The sequence below is a fragment of the Bos javanicus genome, chromosome 2, assembly GCF_032452875.1.
Source record: "Bos javanicus breed banteng chromosome 2, ARS-OSU_banteng_1.0, whole genome shotgun sequence".
In the NCBI taxonomy this organism is placed as follows: domain Eukaryota; kingdom Metazoa; phylum Chordata; class Mammalia; order Artiodactyla; family Bovidae; genus Bos; species Bos javanicus.
Genome location: NC_083869.1, coordinates 18,347,485 through 18,361,137, shown reverse-complemented (window position 1 = coordinate 18,361,137; position 13,653 = coordinate 18,347,485). Strand labels below are relative to the sequence as shown.

Here is a 13,653-nt window from a genome sequence, read left to right as displayed (position 1 = left end):
AGGTGTGACTCAGAATGATGGGGTGGTAGCTTCATTTGCTTACCAGAAGCTTTGACAGCATCGCGTGTCTCACCAGGATCACCAATGCCATACTCGTTTTCAGCAAACACCCTGAAGAAGTAGGATTTTCCCTCTTCCAGGTTAGATACTCTGAAGCTTGTTTTTGAGCACTCTGTTGTCACAGTAGACCAGGACTTCCTCTCTGCATCACGCTTTTCTACCACATAGTTTATGATGGGGCTTCCACCGTCAATAATGGGAGGATCCCAAGTAATATAAGCAGAATCTTTGGATATTTCTTTGACAGTCACGTTGACGGGTGGCCCGGGAGTATCTGAATAAATAGTGGGTAAATAAGAAATGAATACCTGAAAAACACATTGGCTGCATTTTAAACATATATAGATTGTTTTTCCATGTAGACTTACCAAGCACTTTCACTACAATGGTATATTCCTTTTTACCACAGCTGTTCTCCAGAGTCAAGATGTATTTTCCTGCATCATATTTGTTCACCTTTTCACAGCGCAAGAAGGTGTCAAAGTCAGTGGACTTTATGTCCAGTCCAACCCTTTCTCTTAGATTGACATTTGGTTTAGACCAAGTTATCTTGGGAGGTGGACGTCCTTTTACTGGCACATACAGTCTCATGGTAACTCCAGCACGCAATATGAGTGTCTTCCTCAAATCAGCATCAAGTTCTCCCTCAGGTGGAACTGTTTAAGTTGGAGTGAAGAAAGTTAGAGTAATGTGTATTTCCAAGGACTGGCCTGATAACTCCTAAAATATGTTTCTGATTTCTAGTTCTTAAAAAAATCCTTAATATAATCCTCAGAACTTTTGCCAACTATCTTAAGACTCTGTAGCAATTATTGACCTTTCTATTTTCTAGTATCCTATGGGCCAGCCCACGTTTTCCCTGGAGGATCTGCATCTCCTTATCTCATGAACCTTACATACTCTTAAACTCTCTGTATATTACAAGTAGATGACTGATTTGGGGCTTTCTTCCAGTGAAAGCACTCTGCTGTACACTCTGGCTTTCTTTGTTTCATTGTAGGAAGAAAAGTACACAGTGGGTGGAGTGTAATTCAAAGCAATAGGAGCATTGATTAGGGAGAATAAGTGAAGAAGAAATGGTGGGAAAAGAAATTAAGATGGAGAGGGGTGGATTGGAAGAGAAAATAAAAACCTAAGAATGATAAATAGCTCACTGCTGCTGCTGCTAAGTCGCTTCAGTTGTGTCAGACTCTGTGCAACCCCATGGACAGCAGCCCACCAGGCTCCTCTGTCCACAGGATTTTCTAGGCAAGAATACTGGAGTGGGTTGCCATTTCCTTCTCCAAAATAGCTCATTACTTAGTTAAAAAAAAAAAAAAACTTTTTATTCTCAATAAAATCTCTATATTCCATAATCTTTTGAAGACAGGAAATTCTCAGGTAAGTAAGAAAAGCATTTCAAAACCACAAATCACCTTGCCTTCCATTGGCTTGTTATACAGTACCATAAAGTACCAACCCAGCCCTCCTACAACATACTTCTAGAGTTACCAACCCTAAAACTTGTAAATAAATTAATCTACATAGAGGAGTTCTATATATTCCTCCTTACAGTATGACTGATGAAAAGAGTTCTGTATATTTCTCCTGGTAATACTTACTTAAAATGTCCTTGGGACAGTGTTTGTCTGGCACATCACTGGGGTCGCTGTATCCGATCTTATTAACGGCATACACGCGGAACTGGTATTCTGTGTTTTCCATTAGGCCGGTAACCTCAAAGCGGGTTTTCTGGAGCTTCTGTGGTAAATTGCACCTCACCCAGTTATCTGAATCAGCTCGTTTTACTTCAACAAGGTAACCAATGATAGGACTGCCACCGTCATAGGCTGGCTTGCCCCACGTTAGACTCACAGAGCTCCGGGTTGTGTCATATACTTTGGGGAAAGCTGGTGGTCCAGGAGGATCTGAGGATAATAATAGAAAAATTTCATGAAGACCTCATTCCCAGTTGTTGAATGCTGATTATCACACATCTGTGGGACTCTTCCATGAAAACTTACACAGAGGATCTTGGGCATAAACAGCTTTGGAGGCATCACTGGGTTTGCCTGGTCCAGCCTTGTTGATGGCTATAACTCGGAACTCATATTCTGTGCCTTCTTGGAGACCTGTTGCTTTTATTGTTCTTTCTATCACAGGTTTTCTGTTGACTTTAGTCCAGTTAACTGCATGGGTTTCCCGCTTTTCAACTAAATAGCCGGTGATGGGGGAGCCACCGTCATCTGCTGGAGGCTTCCAGCTGACTGTCATGTGGTCTTTGGTTACGTTGCTAATAACAGGGGGGTCACATCGTCCGGGAGGGTCTGCAGAGATTAACCGGCAGGTTTATGTCCTGGTCTAAAAGGTAATATTTAAAAAGCAGAATGAAAAACTGCAGGAAAACGTTCTTACCGTATGGGTTTTTGGCAATTGCTGGCTCAGTTAAGATCGGGTCACCCACTCCGTATTTATTTTCAGCACAAATTCGGAACTGATACTCGTGGCCCTCTATCAGCTTCTCCACACTGCAGCTGGTGATGGGCACGGTAGCAGAGACTTGCGCCCAGTTGGGTCTGCTCGTTTCACGTTTGTCAACAATGTAGTTGGTGATTTCTGAGCCTCCATCTTCAAGAGGAGGTTCCCAAGAAAGCATTGCACGATCCGAATACATTTTGTTGATTTTAACAGATGCTGGAGGACCTGGTTTATCTGAAAGGATACGAAAGAAAAGTTAAGTCTTTCACCCAAACATATGAAATAGGGGATGAACAGAGTGGAGGACTGGAGACCTGGGCTGCTGTCTTTATACTATCATTAACTTCCTGTATGACCTTGGAAGTTACTTTTCTCCAGATTTTAATTTCCTCATATCTAAATTTATATATCTGGAATATGTGATCTCTAATGGTCTTTTCAGCTGTAAAACACTACTGTTCTGTGTTGAGAATAATTCCATGATGACAAAAGAAACATCAAGTTAGGTATCTTTTCTCACATGTTATTTTGTAAATTCTATGACATCACATTAACCAATGTGAAGCCTGAGAGTCTAGTGAAATGCTTTAGTTACCTAACACTTTGAGCTTGATAGTGGCTGATTTGGAGCCACTTGGGTTTTCAGCAGTGATGGTGTAATCCCCTGAGTCTTTCCGGGTCACGCTGAACAGCTCCAGGGTGCACAGGTTCCGCTTCATGGCCATCTTGATCCCTTCCGATGGTTTCAGCAGTGTGCCATCCTTCTTCCAAGAGACTGTGGGCTTCGGTTTGCCAAAAACTGTAGCATCCAGGCAAACGTTGGTTCCAGCTTTCACGGTAAGCAAAGATTTCATAGCCACGCTCAGCTCTATCCTGGGAGGTACTGGAAAGAAGTAAGATAAAGGGATTTAATATATGCAAAGCTATATTATATAATGCTTATTTGTAAAAGTGAGAAATAAATAGGCTATCTTTTTCAAGATGGGATTTTCTTAAAGTAACTATTCATTATAAAAGAAATGCAAGTTTAATGCCAAAATTTGATAATGCTGACAGTATAAAGAAAAAAGTAAAGATATTACTCATCATCCCAGCATCCTGAAAGCTTCACTCTTATCATTTTGGTGCATTTTTGGGGGGCATCTTTCTGTGCATGTGTATGGTTAAAAGTATGTGGTCTTCACAGTTCGCTATCTTTTTAGTTTAACATGTTATTCTCTATAATCATAATTTTTAATGTCTGTATACAAAGTACCTATCATTTTATTTGTCCTTATTTTCATAGATGTAGATTTAGTTTTTTATTAGGGGAAACATATATTATGAGTGATGTCTTCCTTTGCCTAGAATGTCCAACAGAATCTTACCACTTTCTGCCATGATAGTCACTGGATCGGAAGGTTCAGAAGGTTGGCTAATATTTACTGCGGTCTTGGCAATTGCTCTGAATTGATACTGAGCATTCTCTTCTAAGCCAGTCACTGTGAACTCTTCCTGGGGAATCTGGTGAGGTGAAGTATTACACCGTATCCACTGATCACCAGGAAGTTTGCAAGCTTCTACGAAATAGCCAATAATTTTGCTGCCCCCATCATGCTTAGGACGAGCCCAGACAAGAGATACAGTACTCTTGGAAACATCAATGACTTCAGGCTTGCCAGGAGGATCTAGAACCAAAAGAGATATTCTCAGCATTTGTCTTAACAGCAGAAATGTTCTATTTCACTGTATCACCCAGAACATATTCCTGAATGGAAATAGTAACATTTAGAGATGCTAAGATTTAAATGTGTCCTCATAATACTTAAAAAAAAAAAATTACTCACCAACTGGAGTTCTTGCAGTCACATATTCAGTTGGTTTGCTGGGTGGGCTGGATCCAGCTTTGTTTAGGGCATAGATTCTGAATGAATACTCAAGGCCTTCTACCAGGCCAGCACAGGGATATTCAGTTGACCGGACAGGGGTGTCATTGGCTTTCACCCAGAGCAAACTGTTTCTTTCTTTGCGTTCAATCAGGTAGCCCGTAATGGGGCTGCCTCCATCGCTGTCGGGTCTGTCCCATGCCACAAAGATGCAGTCTTTGTTGACTTTAGTGACGCGTGCGTTCTTGGGTTCACTTGGAACACCTGGAGATGAAAACCAGGGAGATGTCAGTTTCTAGCCTAAGTAACAGATGAGAAAGAAAACAGTTCAGTTTTTCGTCCTAAAAGGAACATACCAAATGGGAACTTAGCCACCATCTTCGGAGATGTAAGAGGCTCTGAAATGCCAAATCGATTCTCTGCACGGACCCGGAAGATGTACTCTTGGCCTGGGATCAGTTTTCCAACCCTGCAGGAAGTTTTTGTCACTGAAGCTAGAGCTGTCACCCAGTCACCTCGGCTCACGTCACACTTCTCCACGATGTAATTGGTGATGTTACTGCCTCCGTCCTCCAGAGGAATGTGCCAGGACAGGGAGCAGGCATCGGCGTCTATGTCAGAAATGTCAAACGGAGGCTGCGGGGGTCCAGGAGCGTCTGCGTGAACCGAGAGGAGAGAAAGGTAAGGACAGGAATGGGACTGGAAAAAATGCTTCTGATCTTCACATGTGGATGGCTGTTTGTCTAATGCTGAACCTACCCATGACGATGACTTTGATTTTCTGAGTGTCTGTCCCAGAACTGTTCTCTGCAGTGAGGCTATAGTAACCGCTGTCTTTCCTAGTAACATCTTTTATGATCAGAACTGAAGAATTCTCTGCTTTATGCACAGCCAGGTGGCTGGACGTGACAACGTCATCTTCTCCTTTTTTCCATTTACAGACCGGATTAGGCTTTCCATACACATGGGCTTCGATTCGGAGTTTCTTCCCAGCTTTGATAGTAATCTGCTCTGGCATGAGGATCTTGGGTGGCACTGAAAGTAAGATGAAGATACATTAATTTTGTGGGGAGGTTAAATTTCCTCTAATGAGGAACTATACTAGTGTTTTTCAAGTGGTGAATAATAACCCATTAGCAGGTTCCAGGTGATGTTTGCATCACTGCTAATACTTTTTAAAAAGAATGAGATTGAATTGAAAATACCAGAGTCCAGCATACATAATAAGGATGGGTGTTGCTCTAAGAAACTTCTTTTTAAGGTTATATATATGTCTGTGTGTGCTGTGTCATGATTTAAGTTGTTTTACCATGTGTTGTGGGTGCAAATGTTTTAAAACCACTATTCTCTCCTATATTTCAGGTATTTATGGAATTAGATTCTTCAGGGATAAATGTCTCCATGTCAAAAGAAAATTCTTGTAAACTTTTATCACATGATAAAAATGACTCAGTGCCCACGTACATAGCTGTTCTTTGGCTTCGTACACGCCTTCAGCTTCTCTCGGCAGACTGACTCCCACGGCATTTCTGGCCGCTACTCTAAATTTGTATTTCTTCCCTTCCTTGAGGCCAGTGACTACCAGGCTGAGGTCTTTCACCACTGAGTACTCTGTCCAGCGATCTGCAGGCTGCTCCTCTTCCCTGTAACTAACGATGTAGCCGTCGATTTTAGCGCCTCCGTCACGCAGGGGTGGTAACCAGGCTAATACAGCGCTGTTCTTTGTCATTTCAGTAACCTCGAGTTTCCTGGGGGGATCCGGCTCACCTGGAAGAAAAACATGATTAAGAAAAAACTGTCCAGGTCGCCAAATCCATCCCTTTGTAATATACATCAATGTTTTCATATGCCACCTGCTTCCAAGTTATGTGGGAAAGGTGGTTCGGGCTGTTGAAAGTAAAAAGTACTCGAGGAGGCAGATCAGAAGTCTTCAGTGAGTGAGTGAGATATTTTTTTGTGCTGTGTAGGTTTCTACGAGTTAAAGCCCTTTAGGGTTTTGGTATTTGGTAAGTGTTTGTGTCTTGACTTGATTGAAATCGGGGACTGGGGTTAAGAGGGGAGAAAGGATGTGACTTACTTAGAGGGTCTGTCGCAAGCACTGGTTTGGGGACATCTGTTGGGACACCGGGGCCATACTCGTTGACAGCAGTCACTCTGAAGAAATACTCTGTCCCAGGGACAAGATTGGTGACGTGGAAGCTCGTTTTCTTCACTTCTGGGGTGACTGTCGCCCATGTCTTTCTCTCGGCCTCACGTTTCTCCACGATATAATGTGTCACCTGGCTCCCGCCATCATTCTCGGGAGGGGCCCAGGAAATGTGGCACGATGTTTTAGTGACATCCGAGACTTTTAAATCAGACACGGGCCCAGGGGTATCTGTAAAGAACCACAAGTTTAGACATATGAGTTCCCTCAGCCTCCTGATTAACTAAGGAGTTTCTGAAGGGGAGGAAGACAGTTGTTCACCACCCACCTAATACTCTGACATTCACAAACACAGCCTTTTCTCCCGCTGGGTTCACAAGCGTCAAGGAGTATTTTCCTGAGTCGTCACGTGTAGAATTGGGGATGACGAGGAAGGCCATGGTGTCAACCAAATCGACCTGTCCCTTTCTGACCACATTATCAATACCCACTTTTCTCCAGGTGACCTTAGGGGCTGGTCGCCCTCTCACGATGGCAAATAGTCGGATGGGGCATCCTGCCCTCACGGTGACCAGTTTTCTCATGCTGGCATCCAAGTCAATCTCTGGAGGTTCTACAAATGACACGAAGGCCATTAGTTGACTTCAGAATGTGGGGAAGTCACGTGAGAAGTGAAACAGTGAACCAAGTGATAACCTAGGGCCTCACCTAGGATTTCTTTAGGTTTAATAGCATCCTTTAATTCTGCAGGGCGCCCGATGCCAACTTGGTTTTGGGCACAAACCCTGAACTCATATTCCTGGTTTTCATCCAAGCTGGTCACAGTGAATTCCATGCGGACAAGTTGCGCTGCAGCATTGCACCTTTTCCAGCCTTCATCCGGTGACATGTCTGCTTTTTTAGGTCTCATTTCCACAACATAGCCAATGATCGGTGCACCACCATCATACACTGGTTTTCCCCACCCAAGAGTTATGGAACTTTTGGTTGTATCAACCACTTTGAGATTGGTTGGTGGACCAGGTGGTTCTGAAAGTAAATTGTGTAAGAATAAATTTACACATGGTTAACCACGATTAGTGATATGTTAATGTATAATTTTATACAGTCTATTCTTAATTAACCACAGATAGTACAGTCAATTTCTCAGTTGCTAACTAAGTCCTCCTTATGTTCCTTTGTAAATTTAGAATCTACCGTTGTTCGTACATTTTAGGTGATTTGGTAAAAGATCTATTTGGAAAAATACTGGCTATGATAAAGTTTTGATGTTGTGGATTTAACTTACTTGTCTAATACCTCTGCGTTTGAGATTAAGAGTTGATATAATACCAGAGAAAAACAAGAACATCATACCTATGGGGTCTTTTGCCACCACTGGTCTTGATGGCAAACTTGGTTCTCCAATTCCAACTTCATTTTCTGCCTTGACACGGAACTGATACTCATGTCCTGGAAGGAGATTCTGTACTTTTAGACGTCTCTCGGGAATTGCACTCTTGTTGACAGGGACCCATCGCGTTGAATGTTTTTCCTTTTTCTCCAAATAGTATCCTGTGATGGACTTTCCACCATCATATTCAGGTGGCGCCCAAACCACGGTCATCTCCTCTTTGCTTACTTTAGTGACTTCTGGAGGATCAGGGCGACCAGGTTTATCATATTTGGTTTTTGCAATGACTGGCTTAGTTTCTGTTGGAGGCCCTGTGCCTATTTTATTTTCTGCACGGACTCTGAAGATATATTCATTTCCTTCTATGAGACGTGTTACTGTAGTACCAGGTGTCAAGATAGTAGAGGAAAAGGTGGACCAAACCATTCTCTTGCTCTCACATTTTTCTAAAATATAATTTTGGATCTCACAGCCACCATCATCCTCCGGTGGATCCCAGCGAAGAGAACACCTGTCACTACACACATCAGTAATTTTCAGATTCCTTACAGGACCAGGCTTATCTAAAACATTCACGGTGGCAAAGGCCACAAAACTACCAGCTGTGTTAGTTGCTGTAACTACGTATTTACCACCATCACTTCGCTTTGCTTTAGTGAGAGAGAATTTAGACGAATCACCACTGGTGTCAATCTTGACCCTTGGTGATCTTGTTAAGTCTGTAGCATCTTTGTCCTTGGTCCAGGAAACTTCTGGAAACGGTTTGCCTCTAACACCTGCCTCAAGTCGAATGGTGTCTCCTGCTTTGACAGTGAGCACACCACTTAACTTCAGGTCGAGTACTGGTTTCTGTAAGTCTTCCTTCACAACAACTTCCTCTGTCTTTACCCAGTCACTTTCCCCACCTTCATTCTTTGTTTGCACTCTGAACTCATAAATCTGGTTTTCCACACATTTGTCAACCATGTAGTGGGTTTCTTTAATGCTTCCTTTATGCACTCTTTCCCAATCAGCAGCGCCCTTCAGCCTCCTTTCAACATGATATGATAGATTTGGGCTACCACCATCATAATCAGGCCGCCTCCATTTTAGATAGACAAATGTCTTTCCTTTATCTGCAATATGAAGGTTTTCAGGCTCCCCTGGTCTATCAATAGGGTTAATAGCCAGAATTGGAGTTTTGGTTTCAATGGTTGGCCCAACACCTACTTTATTCTCTGCACAAACTCGGAAATAGTATTCGTTGTTGGCTAAGAGGTTGGCCTTGATTAATCGCTTAGTGACATCTGAGGCGACAATTGACCAGCCTTTCTGATTTGGTTTGCGATATTCCACTATAAAGTTTGTTATTTCTGAGCCACCATTGTCTAGTGGGTTTTCCCAAGAAATTGTACAGTTCTCTTTGGTTACATTGGTGACCTTTAAGTTCTGGCAAGGCCCAGGCCTGTCAAGGACATTAACGATAGCAAAACCTTGGGCATGTCCACTGCTGTTCTTGGCTGAGATGATGTACTTGCCATGATCAGCTCTAACAGCTTCTTTAATTTGCAACTCAACACGAGGTAGTTCGTGAATGATGTTAACCCGCTTATCTCGGACCAATGCTTTGCCTTCCTTGGACCAAGTTATGTCTGGTTCAGGTCTGCCTTTGACCCGAGCAAGAATGCGGATAGTCTGGCCCACTCTGACGGTGATGACATCACGGCAGGTTACATCAAGTTCTACTTCTGGAGGATGAAGGATGTCCTTTGCAATTACAGATTCTGCTAGTTCGCGTGGCTCTCCCTCTCCCACAATGTTAGCTGCCTTTATACGGAATCTGTACTCATTTCCTTCTATGAGTCCAGGTACCCTAAAGGCACACTGCCTAATGAGTTCATCTTTGTTAATCCTGTCCCACTGTGTTGTCCCAGCTTTCTGACATTCTACAACATAGCCCAGAATGGGGCTACCACCATCGCTGAGAGGCTTTGTCCATACCAGATCAGCTGATTCTCTGGTCTTGTCTTTCAGCTTAGGATTAATAGGTGGTCCAGGTGGTTTGATGGGCCGGCAAGCTTTTATTGGATCAGAACTTGGGGATGGACCGCTTAGTCCTGCAAGATTCTCGGCAAACACTCTAAACTCATATGTATTTCCCTCATAGAGTCCAGTTACTCGGAACTTCAGGTCCGCTAAAGGAGTTTTGTTGACTCGTACCCATTTGCCTGTTACTTCTCGACGCTCCAGATAGTAACCAGTTATTGGACTCCCACCATCAGATTTTGGCAGGGTCCATGCCACTGTTGCAGCGTTTTCAGTAATGTCAGTAACCACTGGTTTACCAGGAGGAGATGGAGGACTAAATTTATGTTTAGCAACAGTAGGTACAGAGTCAAGAGGAGGGCCAATACCAATCTTATTCTCTGCTTTCACTCGGAAGACATATTCATATCCCTTTTGCAGGTGTGGGACTTTCAACTTTGTCTTGCTGCTACCTGAAGAGACCACACCCCATGTATCTTTCTTTGTGTCTTTTTTCTCAACAATGTAATTTATCACAGGGCTTCCTCCATCATCCTTAGGTGGTAGCCATGATATAGTCATATATTCAGGGGTAACTTCCAGTATATTAATAGGGCCTGTTGGTGGGCCAGGAACATCAAGGACAGTAAGATGTACGGCTACTGTTTTGGTGCCGGCTGCATTGGACACTGTGATCTGGTATTCCCCAGTGTCTTTCCTTAAGCAGTTCTTAATGGTGAGTACTGATGAGAAGTTGTCAGTTTCAACCGTATAGTGTTCATCTGTTTTAATCTCATTCCCATCGGTTGTCCACTTTGCAGTAGGAATGGGCACACCTCTGATGATGGCAGGGAATCTGACTGTAGTTCCGGCTTTTACCACAAGGCCTTCAATTAATTTCACATCCAGCTCCACAGATGGAGGCACTGGAAAGTAAACATGAGGAAATTAGATTTTGCTTTTGACAGTATGGATAATATCACAACATGAATAATTTTAAAAAGAAGGAAAATAGTGCCAATCTAAAATTTACCTAGTTTTTCTTGACATTCTATTGGGATAGTTGTGTCAGGGAGACCAAGACCCACAATGTTTTCAGCTTTTACCCGGAATCTATAGGTCTTCCCTTGTTGTAGTCCAGTAACAACACACGCTAAGTTTGTCACGGTCTTGAACTTAATCCAGTCTGGGGTGCCCTCTTCCTGATATTCTACCAAATATCCTGTGATTGGAGAGCCACCATCGCGGTCTGGCTTATTCCAAACAAGGGAGACTTCAGTCTTGTCAACATCCACATGGTGTAGGTTCTTGGGTGGCCCTGGGGGATCTTTTCAGAAGAAGTTATGATGAATAAACAATATTCTCAAAGACAGTCAAACAGTACTTTTGTATCCAAAGAGAGCAACTTACGTAGGGGATCCACAGCTTTGATGGGTTTAGGTGTTTCCACAAAGGGACCACGTCCATACTGGTTCTCAGCAGCAACTCGGAAGACATACTGGTTGCCTTCATTAAGATGTTTAGCCAAGTGACTCTTTTTCTTTGATGTAGTTGAAAGAGGTGACCACTCGGTACTGGCAACATCTTTCCTCTCAACCACATAATTTGTAATAACAGAACCACCATCATCCAGGGGTTCCTTCCAAGTAAGGTAACAAGAATCTTTCCTTATTTCACTGACTTCCAGATCTCTAGGTGGCCCAGGCTTATCTGAAAAGTGTTAAACAATGCAGTTATTGTAAGTGATTTAATCCAGCTAAGAACTCAAAACGTATTGAGTTACTTTTATATGTTATTGCATTAAGGCCATCACAAGCACTAAAATTCTTACCTAATACGAGTACTTTTACTGAGACAGTTTTTGAACCAGCTGGATTCTCCACTGTTAAGGAGTAAATGCCACCATCTTCATGGGCAGCATTACGAATTTCAAGCTTGCTGCCAACTGGAGTAACGTCAATTCTTGCTTTAGTTGGAGCCGCTCTGTCTTCCTTTTTCCAGGTTACTTTTGGGAATGGCACTCCTTTGATGATGGCACTAAGCCTCAGAGTATCACCAACCCTTATGTGTTGTTCTCTTGCCATGTTGGCATCAAGAATCAACTCGGGGGGTTCTAGAATAAAGAGAATGGTACTTTCAGATTTGCTTTGTTTGTGTATTTTACAGTTAAGCATAGACGATGAAACCTGTCTTCCTTGCAGAGGCAACTGAGAATGTCTGTACTCACCGAGCCTGTCTTTTACTAGCACTGGCTCAGGAACATGAGCTGGATCTGACTCGCCAGCTGCGTTGACTGCTATTACTCTGAACTTATAGGATTGACCATCCCGAAGACCGGTGACTTTATAGTTAGTTTCAGGACAAGACTCAGGAGTGTGATTGGCTCTTTTCCATTCTTCATCTCCAACTTTCTGGTACTCAACAATATAACCCAGAATCTTGCTCCCACCATCACGACGTGGTGGCTGCCAGGTTAGATCGACTGAATTACATGTTGTATCTATTGCTTCAGGATTAACAGGTGGACTTGGTTTAGCTACAGAATAAAAGAGAAAATCAAAACAGAGTTAGAATACAGCTGGAAACAAACTCAGATAAAATGAAAGCTGAAAGAATGCTTTAGTACTATACCAATTGGGTCTTTAGCAAAGACTGGTTTGGATGGTGGACTTGGGTCTCCAATACCAATTTCATTTTCTGCAGAAACCCGGAATTCATAGTGACACCCCTCTAGAAGATCAGGAACCCTAAATTTAGTGTATGGATGGATAGGCTCTTTGGTAACTCTAGCCCATATTTTAGACATAGTTTCTCTCTTTTCCAGGATGTAGTTTGTGATGGGCTTTCCTCCATCATGTGGCGGGTTCCAGGAGACTAATGCAGAGTCTTTGGTAACTTCTGTAACGATTGGCTGGTCAGGTGCATCAGGAACCCCTATAACAAACATTAGCACAATGTGTTAGACATTTAATTCTTCCTGTTAACAACAGCAAACATTAAATCACTGACAAGAAATACGATGCATACTGAAGCGATCTTTGGCTTTCATTGAGTCAGACACCAGAGGATCACTTATTCCATACAGGTTTTCAGCATGTATCCGGAAAATATAATCTTTTCCTTCAAGCAGTTTAGAAACTTTGCATGTTGTTTTGGCACTTGCAGATGTCACGGGCATCCAAACGTCTTTGCCCACCTCCTTCTTCTCAATAATGTAATTGGTAATTTCACTGCCTCCATCATCTAAAGGCGGCTTCCAAGAGATAACCATGTAATCTTTTGTCACCTCATCAAAAATAACTGGTCCTACTGGTGGTCCAGGACGGTCTGAATAAAAGAAAAAAAAAAAAAAAGAACACAGCACAAAATGTTATTTCCATTTCTGCTTCGGAAAGAACAGAATGTTTCTAATACTTTCTAAATAATACTTACCAACAACATTAACTTGACAGACACCCTTCCTGGAGCCTGTACTGTTCTCCACAACCACAGAGTATTTGCCAGAATCTGAACGCTTGGCCTTGAGCTTCTCTAGAGCAAGTGTCGTCGGGGTGGTCTTTATATGAGTGCGGTCATCTTCCAGCACATCAGCTTCATCTTTGAACCAAGAAACTTTAGGCTTTGGTTTGCCTGAGTAACGGCCAGTGAGGGCAAAAGCTTCACCAACTCGAATCGTGAGCTTATCTCTGAAGTCGAGGTCAAGCGTTGGAGGAGCTGAAATGTATAAT

At 42.7% G+C, this 13,653-nt stretch overlaps 1 protein-coding gene and 1 long non-coding RNA gene across 5 annotated transcripts in view; one reads left to right on the top strand and one right to left on the bottom strand.

Moving 5' to 3' along the window:
• The window catches only part of TTN (titin), a 275,391-nt gene that overhangs the window by 54,139 nt on the left and 207,599 nt on the right, over positions 1–13,653 (bottom strand). For both annotated transcript variants that reach the window (XM_061434167.1, XM_061434175.1), the window contains 22 exons: positions 13,358–13,639; positions 12,953–13,252; positions 12,557–12,859; positions 12,153–12,461; positions 11,757–12,038; positions 11,336–11,635; positions 10,959–11,252; positions 7,885–10,851; positions 7,237–7,557; positions 6,857–7,141; positions 6,460–6,759; positions 5,847–6,149; positions 5,142–5,417; positions 4,739–5,038; positions 4,344–4,646; positions 3,885–4,184; positions 3,113–3,400; positions 2,455–2,751; positions 2,064–2,366; positions 1,662–1,967; positions 429–716; positions 44–334 (listed from right to left, as the gene is read on the bottom strand). In XM_061434167.1, coding sequence (XP_061290151.1) covers positions 44–334; positions 429–716; positions 1,662–1,967; positions 2,064–2,366; positions 2,455–2,751; positions 3,113–3,400; positions 3,885–4,184; positions 4,344–4,646; positions 4,739–5,038; positions 5,142–5,417; positions 5,847–6,149; positions 6,460–6,759; positions 6,857–7,141; positions 7,237–7,557; positions 7,885–10,851; positions 10,959–11,252; positions 11,336–11,635; positions 11,757–12,038; positions 12,153–12,461; positions 12,557–12,859; positions 12,953–13,252; positions 13,358–13,639 — 9,198 coding nt within the window. The remainder of the gene's footprint in view (positions 1–43; positions 335–428; positions 717–1,661; positions 1,968–2,063; positions 2,367–2,454; positions 2,752–3,112; positions 3,401–3,884; positions 4,185–4,343; positions 4,647–4,738; positions 5,039–5,141; positions 5,418–5,846; positions 6,150–6,459; positions 6,760–6,856; positions 7,142–7,236; positions 7,558–7,884; positions 10,852–10,958; positions 11,253–11,335; positions 11,636–11,756; positions 12,039–12,152; positions 12,462–12,556; positions 12,860–12,952; positions 13,253–13,357; positions 13,640–13,653) is intronic.
• Positions 1–13,653, top strand: part of LOC133257839 (uncharacterized) — a 149,027-nt gene that overhangs the window by 89,018 nt on the left and 46,356 nt on the right. The window lies entirely within an intron of this gene.